At 35.1% G+C, this 21,880-nt stretch overlaps 1 protein-coding gene across 1 annotated transcript; it reads left to right on the top strand.

The window, feature by feature from the left end:
- Nucleotides 1–9,315: 9,315 nt before the first annotated feature.
- On the top strand, nt 9,316–17,904 carry LOC121428450 (calcium load-activated calcium channel-like). Its single transcript, XM_041625061.1, has 6 exons — nt 9,316–9,473; nt 11,083–11,160; nt 12,514–12,573; nt 13,142–13,256; nt 13,890–14,034; nt 14,466–17,904. Exons 1-6 carry the CDS (start codon nt 9,413–9,415, stop codon nt 14,556–14,558), a joined length of 552 nt encoding a protein of 183 aa, XP_041480995.1. The 5' UTR covers nt 9,316–9,412; the 3' UTR covers nt 14,559–17,904.
- Nucleotides 17,905–21,880: the final 3,976 nt, after the last annotated feature.

Raw genomic sequence — 21,880 nt, 5'->3', positions numbered from 1 at the left:
CTCCAAGAACTAAAATCATTGGATCGACAACTGATTTAGTGCATTAGATATTTATTGCTGCAGCCCAGAAAGAAAAACTAGTAAGACCAGTCTTTTTACTGGTTTCCAGTAGATTTTTACTGGTTTCCAGTATATTTTTATTGGGTCAGTTGATTTTTAACTGGACCAGTAAAAATCAAATGGAGACCAGTTCCAACAACTGCATTCCAGTTGAAGCAGTTAGTAATACCAGTTAAATTGTTTTTCATCAAACTGATGCTACTGGTCCAATAAAAGGTTTCCAGAAGATTTTTACTAGTTTCCAGTATATGTTTACTGGACCAGTTGATTTTTAATTGGGCCAGGAAAAATCAACTGGAGACCAGTTCAAACAATTGCATTCCAGTTAAGCAAAGTAGCAATACCAGTTAAATTGTTTTTCATCAAATTGGTGTTGTATTGGTCCAATAAATAATGACTTTATTTCAAGTGAGATCATATGACGATTTATGGAAAACGAATCTTGCAATTCAGAGAAAGTTATTACCGTTATCATTTATCATTGTTATCATCATTCTTCTTATTATTACCATAATTATTATGATCATTGTTGTTATCATTCTTATTACTGTTATTATTGTTATTGATTGAAATTATTATTATTAATAAAATAATTATCAGTCAGACCAGTAGAAAATACCAGTAAAGACCAGCTGAAATTGGATACCAGTATGAAGACCAGTAACAACCAGCAGAAACAAGACCAGTATAAAATTCCAGTAATTCAAGACCAGTTGAATTTTTAACTGGACCATTAAAATTTTAACTGGACCAGTTAGACCAGTAAGCCGACGTTCCAATTTCCAGAGTTACCAGTTAAAATTATACTGGTCTAACTGGTCCAGTGGAACTGTTTTTTTCTTCTGAGAACTTATTTCTTTATAAGGGAGACATATTATTCACCCAAGTATGAAATAATGAAAAAAATTGTAAGAAAACGGAAAGTGGAGATGTGGCATCATCAGCCCACCTAATGAATATTCATGACGACTGTTTTCACGACTGTTAATCCGATTTTGATGAAATTTTCGCCATTTTGCTCAGTGAATTCTGCTCTATGTATTAAGATATAAATATTTTCAGCCTGGATCATCCCTTTCAGTCCTTATTCATACTAGGATATATACGAGCATCCAACCTCTCGAATAGCACACCCTGTATCAAAGGATTCTTGAAAACTTCGTAATTATGAATACTCACCTTGAAAACGAACGATGATGGCTAGCTGGTTCAAATCCACCTGGTGCTTATAACTTGACTGTCGCTGTTTTAGGCATATCACCTCCTATTAGAGAAGTACACATTAGGTTAAAAGAGTTGAATTCAGAGGCGGTTTCATGGGGGTACAAAATGCGAATAGTCCTTTGTATATTGAAGAGGGGGGGGGGCATGCTGGTAAAAATGATCTCATATCGTCATAACGCCTCATGTATTTATTTTCACGACAGGAATAAAAAGTATGTAGACTCTTATTGTCAATTTTGAAACCTTTTTCATTTCAGGCACGAACATCGGCTGTCAATGAAGAATAACCCCCTTTTCCCATCTCATTGGAATAATAAAATGATGTCATGTGTACACTGGAATTATTGTAATTTTCATCATGAAACATCTCCAATGAAATGTCGACTTCGTACTTTGCTCTGTATCAATGTCATTATGGGCAAATAACAGGGTAGTGTGTTGCGGAAGGTGTTCTACCCTTTTCTAGGGTCGAGAGCTCACAAGTTCAAAGTCTACATCTTAAAGGACAAATCCACCCCAACACAACTTTGATGTGAATAAAAAGAGAAAAATCCAACAAGCATAACACTGAAAATTTCATCTAAATCGGATGTAAAGTAAGAAAGTTACGACGTTTTAAAACTTCTCTTGATTTCACAAAACATCTATATGCATATCCCGGTCAGTATGGAAATGAGGGAACTGATGACATCATCCACTCACTATTTCTTTTGTATTTTATTATATGAAATATTCTAATTTTCTCCTAAATGTCAAGTGAAACAACTATTATTCCTCCCTGAACATGTGGAATTAGCATTGTTTAATATATACTATATGGCTCAAGCAAGTTGGTCATTATTGTCATAAATTATCTGTAAAAAATGAAATATTGAAACAAAAGGAATAGTAAGTGGGGGACATCATCGACTGTCTCATTTGCAGTTCACTGAGTTGTGCATATAATTGTTTTGCCCCAAAATAAGGGAATTTGAGTCGGCACTCAATTCAGTACATGTTTATGCCGATGACATTCAGATGTTCACCACTTTTGATCCTACCATGGACCTACTACACAGCAGTAGGTCCATGGTCATGGTAACAAACTCACAATGATTGACATAGCAAAATTTGTGCCCAACTTCCAAAGATGAAGCAGACCCTGAGCGAGAGAGCCTTCAGTACACAAGGCATGATTAGGCTGCACATTCAGACCCTTATTTCGAGTGAAGTGTTTGCCCAGCAGACTAGCCGGCTAGCTAGCTGTAGGTACGGTAGGCGGATCCAGGGCAGGGGCGGGCACCCCGAACCCCCCCCCCCTCCCTCGATCTGTTCAGGACACATGTGGGAATGATTTTTTTTTAAGTGAGGGTACTGATGTAAACTTTAATTTCATGTACCGCAAAATGGAAGTCAAATTGGTCCCGATAAATTTAAAAAGTAAAAAGAAGGATAAGTAATAACAGATTTCACTATTAAATATCTATCGACTGAAGCTCGTTTGGCAAAATTATTGGGGGGTGCTGCCTTTGGAGAATGTGCCTAATACACGCATCACCCCGAAGATTTTTTTTTGGGGGGAGGGTGCTGCCTGGAGGTGCTGTGTACACATAGCAGGCTCATCCTGGAAATGCGTTGCTTCAATCTTCGTCATTTGGGGAACAAAATTGCGTTTATTAATCTTTTTTTAGGGTATTTTTCCCCAATCTTTTTTCTTGTAAGACTAGGAAAACGGGTTTAGGGTATGTTTTTCTCCAAGCTTTTCCCCCGGGCTTTTTCCTCCTCATTTTTGAAAAGGGCAAGGGGTTCTTCCCGAATTTTTTAACCCTATAACTGCACTGGGGGCATGTGATACTGGTACCCATGAGCCATGAATATACTATTAATCGTTAGCAATGGTAGACAAAACTTGTCATCTTCTGCAGTGGTGTATAGGGGCCAAAATGCCTGGAGGCCTAAATTATACAGCCCGCGATTTGCACACAGAGTAACATCGTTTATAGGGGTGATGTTAAAATCATTTGGTCACGCATGTGTACAGCTATAGTTTGACTGCCCCCCCCCCCCCCCGGTTCAAATTCATCTTCATGAGTTGTCCGTTGATAAATAATGGTCGACAAAGGTTCGGAAAGGGTCTCTAGTCTTGTCGATTGGACACTGGCGTAAATCCGTGTTGATGGGTGGGGGGATGACTGAAATATTTTGGCATTTTTTTGCAGTCATGTTTTTAGATATGCAAGGAATTGTCATTGATATGTCCACACTGGCGTTCCGCGGGTCACGGCATTGTGGGGGCACCAGCAAAATTTTTTAATCACTGAGTGAACGCGCGAAGCACGAGCTGATTTTTTTTTATATTCACAATTCACACCTAAAAAGGGACATTATAATCAAATTTATATAATCATGATAGGTACCTGTCTTGCTAAACAATGTGAGCCCGAAGCGCGAGCTGAAATTTTCGTATATTTTGACCATGCACAAACAGCGAGATTTTAAGGAATATATTTTAGGAATCCATTAAGAGTATGCATATCTCACCATAGTCATCTAATGCGAGTGCCAAGCGCTTGCTGATTTTATTAGAATTACATCTGAACACACACTCTTTGTAGTAATTGCGATCATGATTATCATACGCATCTCACCAATCAAATATTGCGAGCGCGAAGCGCGAGCTGAAAATTTAGATAATTCAGACCTGAAGTGGGGCATTCTAAGGTTTCTTTGTAGGAATTAACTAAGATCATATCGGTATTTCATTAACCAAATGATGCGAGCGCGAAGCGCGAGCTGAAAATTTTTCATATTCAGATCAGAAGAAGGAACATTTTAAGGACTGATTGTAAGAATTCACGAAGAGCAGACATATCTCACCAATCCACTAATGCGAACGTAATCACGGACAGGAAATGTCTATATACAGAGACCTTAACATGGGGCAATCACTTTTTGAGTCATGTAAAAGAAGCATATGTCAATATATGATAACTCAAGTGCTAGAAAATATATTTGGTTTATATTGACTTGAAAACGTGATGTTTTAGTACAACAGGATTATATATCTTGTTAAACAGACAATGAGAGCACCAGGAACAATGAAGACGTAGGCCCTGGGCAAATTATGTTTCATAAAGTTATGATAAAGATGTTTCTTATGTAATGTAACATAAATAATTATAATATAACATTATAATGAATTATATTTTCTTCTTTCCCACTACGTTTCTCTTCCTTTCTCCCTCATTTCTCATTTCCCCCCTTTTTTTGGAGGGGGGGGGGATGTTGCACCCACAAATGTAATAACGCCCACAAATGTAATAACACTTTACCCACAAATGTAATAACGCCCACAAATGTAATAACACTTTACCCACAAATGTAATAACGCCCACAAATGTAATAACACTTTACCCACAAATGTAATAATTTTTGATCGCCCACAAATGTAATAATGACTTTACCCACAAATGTAATAAATTTGAAGGGATTTTTGGCGAATCCGTTCTAAACTAAAATCCTATAGTAATGCGTTCATATAGCACAAAAGTGCAAAGTCTTTTTTTCAGACCGGGTTAATAAAACATCAAAGTACAAGTCCAAAGTCTTTTTTCCAGACCCGGTTGTTTCAAAAATTATAATATAAATCAAAAGTCTTTGAAAAGTCTTTTAAAAAATATAATAAAAGTCCAGTCTTTTTTTTCCAGACCCGGTTGTTTCAAGAATTTTAATAAGTCCAAAGTCTTTTTCGAGACCCAGTTATTTCAAAATTTATAATATAAGTCCAAACTAAGATACAATAATGATATTCCTGTGGAAAATATGGGAATCGAGCTTAGTCTTTTCTCCAGACCCAGTTTATTAAAACTGGTGGAATTAATGTCTTTGTTGTTGTTTCAACTTATACGGTGTATATTGTGAATATATGTACTCAGAGTAAATTGAGAATCAAGCGTAGTCTTTACTCCAGACCCGGTTACCTGTTATTTAAACATTATGAATAACAGTTTAAAAACAGTATAAAGACCCTATAATCTTATTAATGCTGGATATAGCGTAGTCTTTCAGCCTGACCATTTTTTCTTTTAAAAAAACCCCGCTAATAGTAAGAATTAAAAAAATCAAAGTCTAAGACCAAACAAACCTTCAACCTAAGAACCCGTTTTAAAAGAGGTTTAGAGTGTTGTCTTTATTCCAGACCTAAAACAGTTACGAAAAATTTTTTTCTAACATAAGACCTTATATTCTTATTCTCGTGGAATAACACGAGTTTTAAAACGTACTCTTTCCTCCAGACCCGGCTATCAAAAAAAAGTAACTGAAAAACTTCAAATCTAAGACCAAATTTCCAAAGTTTCACCCAGTAAAAATATGTCTTTTTTAGATAATACTACTACCCCTACTAACGCGTGGGTAAAGCATACATCCTTTCTCCAGACTTGGTTAGTATTTGAAAAATAAAATAATTTTTACAAATATTCTAAAACGAATACCCAATAATCTAATTACTGTGGAACAACATGAAGACCGATTGTCGAAGATCGACTTTCCTCCAGACACAATTATTTCAGGAATAAAAAAATCAATAAAACTCAACCCCCAACAACGAATCTAAGAACCAACAATCCTCCAAATTAAGACCATGCATGTAGAAAAGCACATGTTTAGAGCGTATTCTTTATTCCAGACCCGGTGATTTAAAAATCATTTAAACAATCCTAAAAACAAAAGACTCATATTCTTATTCTTGTGGAATAACACGAGTATTATGCTTAGTCTTTCGTCCGGACCCGGTTATTTAAAAGATAAAGAAATATAAAAAAAAAATGACAGCTGAGACCAATCTTCAAAATTAAACCCACTTAAAATGCTTGGGCTTAGAGTGTTGTCTTTACCCCTCACCGACGTATATTATAACTTTTGAAACGACCGGGTCTGAAAAAAAGACTTTGGACTTGCATTATTTTTTAATTAACCGGGTCTGGAAAAAAGACTTTGGACGTTTATTATAATTTTAATGGGCGCAAATATTCACTACTGAATGACACGCGCCGTATAAGCTAAAACAACAACAACAACAATTTTGAAACAACCGGGTCTGGTAAAAATACTTTGGACGTATATTATGATTTTGAAAAACCGAGTCTGGAAAAAGACTTGGACCTGTACCGTAATATTTCATTAACCGGGTCTGGAAAAAAGACTTTGAACTTTTGTGCTCTTTGAACTTTTGTGCTCTTTGAAACGACCGGGTCTGAAAAAAAGACTTTGGACTTGCATTATTTTTTAATTAACCGGGTCTGGAAAAAAGACTTTGGACGTTTATTATAATTTTAATGGGCGCAAATATTCACTACTGAATGACACGCGCCGTATAAGCTAAAACAACAACAACAACAATTTTGAAACAACCGGGTCTGGTAAAAATACTTTGGACGTATATTATGATTTTGAAAAACCGAGTCTGGAAAAGACTTGGACTTGTACCGTAATATTTCATTAACCGGGTCTGGAAAAAAGACTTTGAACTTTTGTGCTCTTTGAACGCATTACTATAGGATATTAGTTTAGAACGAATTCGCCAAAAATCACTTCAAATTTATTACATTTGTGGGTAAAGTGCATTATTACATTTGTGGGTAAAGTGTTATTACATTTGTGGGCGTTATTACATTTGTGGGTAAAGTGTTATTACATTTGTGGGCGATCAAAAATTATTACATTTGTGGGTAAAGTGTTATTACATTTGTGGGCGTTATTACATTTGTGGGTAAAGTGTTATTACATTTGTGGGCGTTATTACATTTGTGGGCGATTATTACATTTGTGGGTGTAACAGGGGGATGCTCAGCCGATGGGGGGGGTATGTGCCCCCATGCCCCCTCCCCCGTAGTTACGCCACTGTATGTCCATAATATGGCAAATACCCCTCCGATATTGTTATCTTTTTTACCCCATGATGGTTTAATGGTTTTATTAGAGATTACATTCAAAATGTTTTGACATTCCATCTTAATCCCTCCCCCCAAAACCCCAACATTGATGAATTGGAAGAAACGGGGGTTTCTTTTCAGTGTTATAATAAGGACAAAAGTATTTCGTTTGCAAATGGTGAACTGGCTCTTTATTTGCATTTTATGATCCAATGGTATTGTTTTATTTGTTACGCGGTATTTTAGGAAGAATTTTTTACCAACAAAACAATTATCTGTTGTGATTTTTTTTCATTTCTTCCGTAAAACGTTGGGGGTGTTTGTACAGGCTATCCCCCTCCTCAAAAAGTGGGGGGATATATCCCCCATCCCCCCCTCGGGATTTACGCCAGTGCATCGGATTGGATAAATAGCACGGTTGTGCTTCCATGGCTCCATGGAAGCACTTGTTTTACAAGTACAGTAAAACAAGTACTTGGTCATCATCAGGGACGACTCGATCGGGACTTTCCAAAAGGGGGTATGTTTGTTTTGTATATTCTAACAAGCAAAAAAAAAATCTCTCCTAAATGAGGGTTATTTGTGACATGAAAAAAATATGGCAAAAAAACTTGCATACTCCGATATTTGCCAATATATTGGGTCAAATAAATTATTATGAAAATGGTGATCGAAAAGAAGAACATAATATATATTTACACCAAAAGGATGAAAGGCCTGGATCCCGGGCCTGGATAGGACCACTGAGGCCTACAGATGGTTTGGGGTTTTAACAAGTTTATTGACTGGGCCAGTGGGCCTACATGTATGTATAAAGGCTTATATGTATTTCGATGTTCGTAATTCTTTAATTGTTCATACAGCATATTCTTGCTAATATTTAACCTTATTGAAATTGTACAATGGCATACCGTGGGTCACGGCATTGGAGAGGGGGGGGGGGGGCACCAGCAAAAAAATTGGGTCACTAATAGTGATTTAATATAGAAATTTTAAGGACAGTGTCACTAAACGGATATGTATCTCACTTATCTTATTTAGTGAGCTCGAAGCTCAATCTGAAGTTTTATAATATTCAGACTTAAAAAGGGACATGATTAAGCAAACTTTTGTGATCACGATATGTATCTCTCTCGCTATAAACAAACAATGCGAGGGAAGCGCGAGCTGAAATTTTTATATATATTGACCACAAACGGACGTTTTAAGGAATATATTTTAGGAATAATTTAGGAATATACATCTCTCATCATATTTCTCTAGCTAAATGATGCGAACGCGAAGCGCAAGCTGAACATTTTTGATATATCTGAAAAAGGGACATTAATTAAGGACTGATTTTAGGATTTCATTAAAAGCATACATATCTCAACAAATGCGAACGTAAGAACGGACAGGAAATGTTTGATATAAGGACCTTAACATGGGGCAATCACTTTAAGTAGTCCTGAAAAAAAGCATGTCACTACATAAAACAATAATAATTCGAAGTGCGAGGAAATATATTTGGTGTATACAGACTTGAAAACGGGGGAGATTTTAGGATTATATATCTCGTTAAACAGACAATGCGAGCACCAGGAACAAGACATAGACACTGAGCAAATTATGTTTCATAAAGTTATGATATCAAACTTTTTTATGTAATATAAGAGCTAATTATAACATAACATTATAATGAACAATTATTTCTCCTTTCCCAATACGTTTTTCTCCCTGTCACCTCTTTTTTTTCGTTTCCCCTCTTTTTTTTGCCCGCCGATGGGGGGGGGGGGCGGCACGTGCCCCCCATGCCCCCGTAGTTACGCCACTGAAATTGTATTTAAATGAATGTATTTTTCCTGGTTTGCAATGAACTTGAATTTTAACAACCTTAATTGTGTATGATACAGCCAGGGGGGCGGGGGCTGTGCACATATGGGGGCCACTATACGTACAGCGATCACGTTGAAAAGATGTGTAATTAATATCAAATGCACTCATGTTAATAAAAAAGTCATATTTAATCTAATTCAGAAATTTATCAATTTCAATGAATTTGCAAGAATCAAGAAATTTTTGTCCTTTACATGATATTGGCATTATGCAGCAAGCAAGCGCAACTAACAAGATTTTTGTTGGCTAACTTCAACGTGTACGGTGTCCGGATATTTCCTTTTTTCTTGAACAGTTTTATCTTCAAATTCAGGAGTTTTCATCTCCATATTATTGAAATCATGTTTGCTGATACTCTGTTAATTATCTTTATTTCAGTCTGCACAGCCTTGTTGTCAGAAGGTACGTAGAAGTCAATATGCATGTTAAAAATTGTGTATTTAAATTGTGCAGCGTGTATAAAGTTCGAGCTCCGCCACAGTGTGACTGGTAGTCCCAACCGTGCATTCTAATGTTGGCGTGGTATTTTATTTCGACTGTGAGCTCATGTGTGTAGACGTTATATTATAACCTTGTTCATTGAATGAGTGTGTGTAGACTGTACTACAGTGCAGTGTGTGTTGTGTTGATGTTGTGACTAGCTCGTAGGCTCCTAGACTAGAGAGTAAACATCATTTACTAATGTGTGATTACTCTCCACAGAGCCAGGGATTGCGTCCCATTCATGTGTACCGCCACTCATTCAATGAACAAGGTTATATAATATAACCTTGTTCTCAGTTATATCTCCATGTGTGACAAAATAAGGGTGGCAATGTTTGGCTTATTTTCTCTTTTTCTTTGGGGCAAATGCTTGATTTTTTTACACTGACAGTTTCCATTAGACCTGTTAATTCACACTGCTTGGCTCTTATTTAAATTTGATTCTTTATATCATTTTTTCTTAATTAAAAATAGAGATCAAAAAATGAAAATTTTCTTGCCACATTACTTTCCACCAATAGAGGGCGTACACAAAAATATGCCCAAAATTCAAGTTTTTGAGCGCTCTGGTGAATACAAAAATTATTCCCACATTAATACTAATGATAAATAAATACAAACTGTAGGGAAATTAGTAATTTTGGTCACAAAAGTGATATTTTAATGATTTTTTAAAGTGTGTGCTCTATACAGCATTGGCATACCATAGTCCTACCTGTAGATTCTCCACAGGCCAGATGGTAGCAGTGAACAAGTGTGTACCGCTAAATAAATCCCTGAAATTTTGCCCCCCAAAACTAAAGCCGGCTGAGTGAGAGTGAGACAGAGATTGAATTTGAACTGTTTGTTTCCTTCTTCATCTGTTCTTTTTTTAAAAGATCTAGGCCTAACGTTAATGTTAGGCCTAGCAATAAATTAAGTATGAAAGTGGGATACAACTTCATTTCTGTATTTGTACAATATTGATTTTTAAACAAGAAAAAATGAAAAGACGGAAAACTTGCTGTGATGTTTATGTCGCCATCTTGTTTATTTTTTTGTTCTTCGCCAAGCTACAACAAGACTCATAATGTCATATATATTTATTTCAAATAATTGAAAGAATTTCAATTATACTTATGATCCAAGTTTTATGATGAATAGCTGTAGTGGAAACTGAGTCTGATTGTCAAAAGCATTTATCCCCAATGCCAAGAACAAGAGGAAACGAGCCAAACATTTCCAACCTTATTTCACCACACAGTGCGTCCAAACAGAGGACAGTCACAAGGTTACAATCCTAACCTGTATATTGGATGAGTGGGCCAAGGGTAGGTTACTTGTAGGTGTGTCAGTGCAAAGTCATAAAACCAAGACAAATCATGTCCTGAAGTAAATAGATTGGGAGTGTCCCTGTGTATATAGGGACAGTTCTTTTTCACTTCCCCTCAGTGGGATATATGAAACTTCAGAAATTGAGAGTTCTAAAATTGGATTCTATGACCTCAACCCTTTTCTAACTTTTGCACTTGTGACTTGCCTTTTTTAGGAATTACTTACATTTTGGTGTACAGAACTGAGACTTACAAGAAACTGAAAGCAGAGGTAGAGAAACAAAGCAAGAAACGTGAGTAAAACCAGGGATGTAGATTATAGTGATGTAGTCTGGAACTGGAACTCTAGCCTTTATTGATGATGATGATGATGGGTTCTTGTATACATGTAGCTCCGGTATCCACCTCAGCTGGGCGCTCATGGCGCTTGCTCAAAAATAGGAAATATCTCACAAATTTCAATGTCCTCAAACAGTGCTTAGGATCATCATTCAGTTCAAGTACTGCTACAATTGAGTTATTCTTGCAATAATGTTGGAGTGGGGAACAGAAAGGTTATTCATGCGCCCCTCCCACCAGATGCATCATGTTGATTAAAGGGATTATCCAGGCTGAAAATTTTAATAACTAAATAAAAAGATTGAAATTCACAGAGCAAAATGGAAAATTTGATCGAAATCGGATAACAAAATGATTGAATTTCAAAGATTTGCATTTTTCTGGTGAAACAGTTCCAGGCATGTCTTCATGAATATTCATTAGGTGGGTTGATGATTTCACATAGTCCTCTTTCTTATGTTACACTATTACATGTACATGAAATCTTTAACATTTAATTTTTTCATAAATGTGTAAATGATGTGTCTCCATGATTATGAAATCTGTTGTAGCAAGAAATAACTAATGCACTTTATAATCAGTTGTCAATCCAATTGTTTAAGTTCTTGGCAGAAAATTTTTGAATAAACCTGATTTCATATATTAAAATACAAAAGAACAACTTGGGGTCTTGGCAATATGACATCATCAGCCCACCTAATGAATATTCATGAAGTCATGCCTAGAACTGTTTTACCAAAATAATGCAATTCTTTAAATTTCAATAACTTTGTTATTTGTTATCCGATTTCGATCACATTTTCAGCATTTTGCTCTGAATTTACTCTATTTACTTAGTTACAAAAATTTTCAGCTTGGAGCCTCCCCTTAAAACCAGGTCCATGTTGCTCTCAGGATAAAAAAACCTGATCGCAAATCTTAAAATCTATTCCTTGTATTTGTTTTTTTTTCTATGTTAATTATGCTGAATGAAATTATAATAATAATGATGATGATAATCTTGTGAAATATTTTCCAAAATACCATGCAAAAAAAAACACAAAAAATCAATGAAAAGGTGCTAAGTTCTTTTTGCAGCAAGGAAGTTATCATGTTTTGTGTAATACACATTTCTCATAAAACTTGAGCCAAATATTTTTTTTCTGGTGTGACTTATAGACTGAAAATTACATCAATTTTTTTAAAGTTTTGAATTTTTCTTCACTTTTTAATTTCAAAGTAAATTGATTTGATAACTACATGTGTAGTATGGTGATTTCTAATCACTATCTTCTAATTCTGTTTTTATTTTTGTGTGTATTGTTCAGTTGAAAGGACGAAAGAAGCCTTTGGTGATGTATCGGACAAAAATCAGAAGAAAAAGCTTGGTATGTATTGACTATTTACTGATTTTTAGAAGGGATAAGGATTTCATTGAATATCTAGTTTAATCTGACCGCTGATGGAGAATTATGTTATTGAAAGCAGGGAATAATTTTCTTGGTAACGCATCGCAATTAGCTCCTCATTTTTGAAAGACTGCTATGCATAAAGTCTTTTGTATAGCATATTTTTACATAGGACTGTATATTACTTAGTTGAGAGCTTTTCTCTTATGACCGAAAATGCTATTCAAAGTTGTAAAGCAAAATTATTCTGTGGAAAGGATAATTATGATTTGAACATTTAAAAGAAATTCTATTATTCAGCTGTTTTCATTATAAAGTATTTCTTTATCAGCATACGGTATAAGAATTACTGAAGAATGAAGATACCATGATATTGCTATCTCAGTGGATCTGTGGTCATTGATTTCAAAAGGAAAATCACTTGAGTGATTGCTAATTGTATAAGGGGTTATTTGTAGGAAGAAGGGGGGGGGGGTTGATGACATATGATGATGAGCAGGAGGAGGAAGAGGTTAGAATTTTGAGTGTCCTTTCCGTTTTATTCCAGAACGACAGGAAGAAAGGTTGAAAACGAATAGCCGGGATCTTTCCATGGTGAAGATGAAATCTATGGTTGTCATTGCATTCACCTTCACCTCACTCATGAGCATGTTCAACTCAATGTAAGTTTACAACTGCACTTCATACAGGCACCAATTTTCATTAATGTGATCAAGAATAATAGTAAATTAAACTCATTTCTCTAAGGGAAACTGCCCTTGTGCAACCAAAAGGACATACCAGTATTCTGGAAATTACATTAATTACTTCAGTTCGTGTCAAAAGGAGTTCCCCATTTTTTGTTCTTCTGAAAATTTTTAATTTTCATTTCAAGTAGATTTTCATTTCTTTCCTTCTATGTGTTTTATGGTAATTCATTTATTTGGGCCTACTTTTATAAATACCTCCAACCCACCCTTATAGTAAGAAATTCTAACATGGTCAAATTGTTGTGCAGGTGTTCAGTTGTTAATTCACAATGAAAAAAAATAGTACAATTACAGTATGCAGACATATTATTATTATGCATAAGTGTGTTAAATTATTTTTTTCTGAATTAATCTTCAGTGCTATTGTTGACATTTGATTAATTTAAAATAAACAAGGCATTCATACTCTGATTGAAAATTATGTATTCTGAATTTAAGCCATTTCTGTTTGGTCTTGAGTGGGAGCCATATTAATGTTTAGATTATGATTATCTTCTGAAAACACAATTGATACTAATTATGGCAATGGGTACTGTTATTTTACAGATTTGATGGTCGTGTGGTTGCCAAGCTTCCATTCACCCCGATCTCATGGTTACATGGAATCTCACATCGGAATCTTCTTGGGAATGACTTCACAGATTCATCCTTCATCTTCCTCTATATATTGTGCACCATGTCAATCCGTCAGGTAGGCTCAAAGCTTATTTTGGATTGGTTGTTTTATGGCCATGCCATGATAGTAGGGTACAGTATACCAAAATTTTCTGGTTTTGTGTATGAAATGGAGGGGGGGGGGTACCATCATACCTAACAAAAGTTTGTTTGCCACTGACAATTATTGTTCTCTTTTCCTTCCTTTTAAAACCCCTAAATATTTGGGTGACATTTATTTACGAAATTTTGAAACAATATTTCAACAAAATTTACCTCTACTGGTGAATGCTACCATTTTATTTATCCTTCAAATGTTCTCTTTTGCAGAATATTCAAAAGCTTCTGTTTATCCTTCAAATTTTCTCTTTTGCAGAATATTCAAAAGCTTCTGTTTATCCTTCAAATTTTCTCTTTTGCAGAATATTCAAAAGCTTCTCTTTATCCTTCAAATATTATCTTTTGTAGAATATTCAAAAGCTTCTGGGATTTGCGCCTTCAAGAGCAGCAGCGAAGCAGTCTGGAGGCTTCTTTGGGCAGACGCAACCAGGAGTTAAATAGCGCCCTCAATGTAATGTCGATGGCAACCAGAGAGTGTCCTTCAGGTCATTGATTCTTCTATTAAATCATCATTCATTTCTTAGGGCCGAGTCCACCCCAACATCAGGTTTTGAATACAGAGGGCCAGTATTCTGCAAGACTTTAACAGTGAACATTTTTGTCAAAATCAGATGTTGAACTAAAAAAAATATATTGCAGTTTTCCCTTTTTTTTCATATGACCTATAACCCTGGTCAACCTTAAAACAAAGCTGAATGGTATGTGGATGATGTCACACTCAATAACACTTAATCACTATGATTCAACTTGGTATTGAATGTTTTTATTGTATAGAACATGTTTTCATTTGCAATGGAAAGCTATTTTAAATGTTGCTCCCGTCTACATGATTGTATAAAAATTGTGTTATTTGAAATTCTTATCTTATCGAGTTCATAATGAATGATGAGTGTCATATCATTAGCCTACCAATACCAGTATTGACCATATTACTATCTGAAGAAATGAAAAATTGGGAACATTTAGTCTTGTGACTTTCTGAGTTTGCAATTGATTTTGGTTAAATTCTAACTTTGGCCGATTTTATTTTCTCCTTTGTAGTAAAAACAAACTTGATGTTGGGGCGCACTTAGCCTATAAAACCAGTACATTATGATGGAGAAAATGGTGTTTTAGATATTGTTAAATGGTACCGATAATCACGGCAATGGAAAAAGAATGTTATTACATGTACCTTGAAGTGCATTCTGTATTTATTTCCCCTCTCCTTATCTCTTTGTGCACAATGTATGGTTTATTTTGTCAAATGCACAGTGGTGTCTTTGGATGAATTGTGAATTGCTTGACTGATTTGCCAAGGAAAAGAGGTCTTCACTTTGGCGAAATTGGGGCCTATTTCATAAACTATGGAGACTTTTGCCAATCATTGTCAGTACCATAGAAACCTTGATTGTAATTTGCTGGTGAACCCTGTTACCAGGGTAGTTGCCACAATGGCAGAATTACCATACTCTTTATGAAAGTGTCCCCTGGAACCGACCTTCAAATCAGGATCCCATTCCCCAAAATTGATAATTAATTGTGCTACTGTTTCTTCTTTGTTCCCTATCTTTCTTTTTTCTCTTTTTAGAGGGGGGGGGGGGAATTAGTCCATATACAGTTTCTACTTGCCAAAGTTGCTTACAGAAATTTATTTATCTTGAAATTTCATTTTACTGCAAACTGGCTTTCATTTTGCCACACTGAACACAGATATCATGCCAAAACATTTTTAATATTACTGATGGCACACCGATATATCAAAACACAACAATGATCCTTGCAAACACAGTACCCCCAGCAAGTTCCATGCCCATGGTTGGGTAATGATTGTGTTTATTCTTTTTTATTTGAGTATTGAGTTCCATATCTCGGGGGAATACAGCTGAAAAGTTTTTTCAGTGCTAGTGGATATATGGGAGAAATGACATGAACTGAAGCCAGGGGAGCATTTAATACAATAAATAGTGTTTATTACTGACAACTGTTATAAGCTACTGAAATCATTACATCTGATTGGCTCGGAGCAAATAGGTCTGTGAAAAATAACCAACAAGGTGCTCCATGTGACAGTATCCCCAAGTGACCTTTCATTAGTTTCAAAGTTAAAGAGAAATTCCAGTAGTTGCAGTAAACACTGATATCATGAGAAAGTCTGTAAAACCAGGCTGAATTGTCAGTATACCATCGAGGATCTAGATCTGGTACAGTTACATAAACTGGTCTTTGTGAAATCTTGAAATCTACGCTGAAAAATGTTCAGACTGAAGATCCCCAACACAGATAAGGGCACGTGGGACAATGTATAATTATTGCTGAGAGTGTCGGGCCCGACGCTCTACCCGAATCCTGTGCTTATTTGCTGATTTCTCAGCAATTACACAATTTCTTCCAAAATCCTTTGGCACATGCGTTTTATTTATACAAACAGAAACTTTGGTGGTCATGTCATTGGATTCTGTACGAACTCATTTTGATATCGTTACCAAAACTGGCATTTACCTTTAAATTTAAACACTCAACTTTCATGGGAAAATCAACATCATTCAGGGTCCTGTCTTGCAAAGAGCTGTGATTGATCTAATCAAACAAAACCATGGAAAACAAGCAATAGCAACTTCTGAAATGCATATGTCTGTTAAAGGTGTTATCTAAATACAATGTTTAGCATTTATAGTATAAGCATGCATCATTGTCTTTGCTAGCGTGCTCCACTTTATGTTTGGTCGTTGTGCAAATTTTCTGAATGAAAGATTATGACATTACTAGATTTCCATAGTTAGCAGTTGATTTGATCAATTACAACTCTTCGTCAGACAGGCCCTGGTGTTTACCCAGTAACAGGTGTTGTCCTCCACCTAGATCGGAATCAATGGCCCATATTCTGAAGTCTGGTTTAACTTTAACTCAGGTTTAAAGTTGTGGTTTAAGCATGGATAGCCAATTGTTGCATAAATCACTAACGGTATAGAGATATTATAATTCAGCTCATTTGGCTCTCAAATCATTTATAGTTGTCTAGGAAGTATAAATAGATGATTGTCTTCACCATCGATGAATCAGGAAAGAGCATGGTTAACATAAGAAACATACAACTTAATAAAAATTTAGACACTTTTGGCTTCCCATAATTTTAGCACAGAGTTAGACCATGGTCTAAATTAAACCTGACTTCAGAATACGGGCCAATGATACATGTCTCTACATTGGAAAAGAGCTTAATTTCTAACTACAGGGTAACTGTTGTATAAGCACATTCGTGATAGTGGGACAACATCACCTTATGAGCAGTTTTGTGAAAGGGGCCCTTAGATAGTTAAAATATTAATACAGGATATGTATTGTTCTACAAAATATCTTTCTATGTATCGTTCTCCAATTTAGTATAACAGTAGGGCACTTCCATATTAAAATAATCAACCTTTTTGTATGTCCGGCCCCCATTTTTCTCAAGTTTTACTTTACTTCATAAACTGACCAAGTCATGATCGTTTGAGAGCATTGCAGACTGTCAAAAGAACTAGAAATCAGAGACAGAAAATTTCGTGAAGGTACATGGGGTCGGACGTGCATAACATTTCCAAGTCATATTGTATTGTTTTCGTCTTGCTCAAACTACAAATCTGAATTTTAGTTTGATTTTAATCAATTTTTGGATTAACAGATAGTGTATTGCATTATGTTGTCATTAATTAAGCCCCGAAATGTACTTGTTTTCATTGTTGATTCTACTGTTTTTATCCTTGTATGTCTATGATAATTGTCTTTTCGTTGTGATATTCCAAATAAAACACAATTTTTTATCAGACCTCATTAATCTAAATAAAAGTGATTTTAGATTCGTACTTTAAATATTTGGGGAGTGACATTGAATGGAATCCAGGTGTTTATATCTCCCCCCACTCATTATTACCCCTTAATTTTTTTTTATTGTTTGCATCATAGATATTTTGTGAGATTTCTACAGAGCTGCCTGTCTGAATATCACATTCAAACAATTTTCCCTAACAAAAACAAAATATTTTGAGCAAGATTACCGGGTGGAAACATTTCTACACCCACTGACTAAGTTCGTCAACCCATGGACCTACAAAGAATTTAAGTTAAGGAGTAAAACGCAAAGGGGAAATAGAGAAGAGAAAAAGAGAAGGGAATTGAGGTGAGAAGAAAAGGAAGTGAAAAAGAGGGAGAGAGATAAAGGGGAAAAGAGTTAACAGAACGAGGGAGTGCAAAAGAAGGGAGAAGTGAAATAAAATGGAAAGCGAGAGGGGAAATAAAAGTAAAAGAGAAACGGCGATACTTAAATATGAAATCAGCTTGGCTTCCCGTATGCATAATTTGTATATTTTTTTCACTGCAGAAAAAAAATGAAATAAAGAAACAGCGGGGGAGGGGGGTCTTGCTCCAGAACCTTTTCAAACCTACATTTTTATTGCAAAATTTTACTACATGTCACAGGAAGGGTCCCCATGCCCTTTTTTAAATGCAAAACAAACCAACTTGGTAGCATCAATCCCCTCCCTTACGGAAGTGGAATCTGTGGAATAACACCCCCCCCCCCTCCTTTCTACAAAAATAATTTGTATATGGCCATAAAATATGTATTATTTACAATAGATAATAAACATTTTCGATGAAATTCGTAAATGTTGAATTAAATAGGAAGAATCCTAGTATTCGATAGAACTATTTTTTTGCGGACCTATTAAAACTTGAGTTCAGGGTTCGAGTAGAGGTCACCATGTAACATGTTTAATAGTTTGTAATGAGTGAGTCTTTGTTTTATCCATTAGATATGAATAATAAAATGGCTATCATGTGAACATTGTAAGTAAATGGGTCCATGTGATTTACAAGGTATCACTTCCAAAGAATGCATGACTTCACGTGAAGAGCATCCGTGTTGGAATGGAGGAAAGCGCCTGGAAGAATCTTGAAATTCAAACAAACTTAATTTATTACTACGGAATGATCGTATATTTCAATCTAAACATTCATCATACTAAAGAAGTTGTGATATTCAAAATTCTATCACTTAACGTAGGCTTCTTGTACAAGTCCCTTTTTTAAATGAAGAAAACAGAACAGTTATACATTATACACTGTATTCATATATTGTTTTATTATCGATATTATATTTTGTACATATAAATACATCAGATTACATGAATCATCCCCTCTCTCTGTCTGTCTCTCTTCATTTCTCTCCTCTATCTTGAATCTCTCACTTTTTTTTTCCATACTGTTTTATTCTGATTCCATGAACAAAAATATAACATTTCAATTTAACATTTCAAAACACATAAAATAATATTTTACATTTCATATTTTGACTTTTTTCACTAACTTAATACAAGCATAAATCATATATAACTTAAAGGAGAAACAATGAAATCAGTTATAAAAATGGTTGAAACACCACTCCTCCCCCCCCCCCGCCCCAAACAAAAGTCTGCCCTTGCTCATTTGTGGAGGGCGATTGATAAATGGAATACAAAGAAAGAACAAACAAAGGAGACCCAAATCCAAAACAAACAAATGAACAAATAGATATACTGACACTAGGATCCCCTTAAAAAATACATATAATATGCCTAACACTTTTCCTTTCATGTATCAAATATTCAACAATGATTTAAAACTATATGAAATTACTTGGCTTGCACAAAGCAAATAAAAAAAAATAGGCGAGTAAAAAACAAACTAACAAAAAAAAAACATCCCAAAGAATCACCCATCCCAAAGGAAAACTTCATTTTCCCTCCCCCAAATCACACATACACCCACCCTCACATACACACATACACCCTCACACACACCTACACAGTCACTTTCTCCCAAATCACACCTGGATATCGCCCTCAGTCCTGCCATTTCGGTACATTCTCTCCCATTTTAATAAATGCTTGTCTAACTTGTTCCTTTTAATAGCTATTGCTTTTTCTTCATTTCGATATTCTACGACTCTCTGAATACTCTCGTCTTGAGTAGGAACTCTACCTTCTGACCTTGATCTAAAAATGATATATTTCATTACAAAGATTACCGTGTTACAAAATTTCACTTCAAGATCGGATCCATTAATTCCCACATGTATATCTTTCCACTCTGCATTTTGAAGCTTTATCAAACTAAGTTTTTCAATGACCCTCTGCCATAAAGCTTTAACATCATTACAAAGCCAGAATAAATGTTCATAAGATTCCGGGTTATGTTTACAGAATGAACAGATATTAGTATCTATAAAACCAAATTTGAACAAATGTTCGTTGGTGTATATTGCACCATGAAGTAATTTATATTGAAATTCTCTTACTTTTGGTAAGATTATTGTGATTCTAGGTCTTATAAATATTCCTGAGATTTCTTTTTTTGAGACATCAAAATTATTGTGGCCATCCCTTATTTGTAAAGTATAGAGATGTTGTAAATTTATTACAAAATCTTCATAAACCTTTCTAGAAGGTACATCTTTCAATAAAATTATCTTTCCAAACATCTTCAAAGAGATATTGTTCTTGTGTACGTCATTCGAGCATAACTGGTGGAAATTCCCATTATATTTTCCGCTTTTCAAAATTACATCAGTTAACTTCCAAATTTCCATGATATTTTCAGCACTCAAACCTAAATTATGAAAATAATCGATTGTTCTCACCTGCTCTTCCTCGAAAATGTGACCTACTAGATAAATATTTTTCTTAAACAAGTCTTCATCAAAAATCATTTTACCTCTCAAAATATAATCTTTATTATTGAAAAAAATTGGATTAGCTTTTCCTGCACTAAAATTCCGATTTTCCTCCATATCTTGCCAAGCCCTTAACATCTCAAAATAAAACACTGGTGCTTTTAAATTTAATAATTTAACATCGTAATTACAGAGTGAAATAAACTTACCTCCCACTTTTCTAAAGCTATAGTCAAAATAACGCTTCCAGCCCATATTTCTTTCCCCATAAAGCAACCGTTTTAACCACATTACTCTTTGAGTTTTCACAAATAAATCAAAATCTATCATCCTTAAGCCGCCATTTCCGTAGTCCTGGTAACAAATGTCTCTTTTAATTCTGTCTTTTCCGTTCCATATACATTCAAAACAAATTTTCTTGATCTCTGTTACTACCCACTTTGGAACAACTAATGATGACGAAACATAATTCAGTTTTGACAAGGCATATGTTTTAAGCAAATGTACTTTCCCCATTATTGTCACGTCTCTCTGTTTCCACCATCCCAGAATCCTTTTTATTTTACTCAAAATCTCCTTATAATTCAGGTTTTCCATCCTCTTTACATCCAAGGAAAAATATACGCCTAAAATTTTCATTTCCATTACAATATTGCCAAATGGTAGTGTTCCCAGGTCATTCCTGTTTTTTCCTATCCTCATTATATTAGTTTTTTCTATGTTAACCTTTAAACCGCTTAAGTCATGGAAAGCTTGGAATATGTCCTGTATTCTTTTAATTGATGTTTCATCCCTAACAAACAAAGTCATGTCATCGGCATATAAAATTTGTCGAACTTCAGAATCACCAAATTCCACTCCTTTAATAACACTATCATTCCTAAGCGCGTGAGCCATGGTTTCTATAACTACCAAAAACAGATACGGTGAAAGTGGGTCACCCTGCCTTAACCCTTTCTTAATATCAAAATAACCAGTGGAGAGACCTCCATTCATAATACAACTACTAATTCCGTTATACATGGTTTTAACCCAAGAACAAAAATACTGTCCAAACCCAAATATTTCTAATTCTTTAAAAAGAAAGTTATGT

The sequence above is a fragment of the Lytechinus variegatus genome, chromosome 15 (genome assembly GCF_018143015.1).
Source record: "Lytechinus variegatus isolate NC3 chromosome 15, Lvar_3.0, whole genome shotgun sequence".
Lineage (NCBI taxonomy): Eukaryota > Metazoa > Echinodermata > Echinoidea > Temnopleuroida > Toxopneustidae > Lytechinus > Lytechinus variegatus.
Note: the sequence above shows the minus strand (reverse complement) of the source record. Positions and strands in the feature narration are given on the sequence as shown.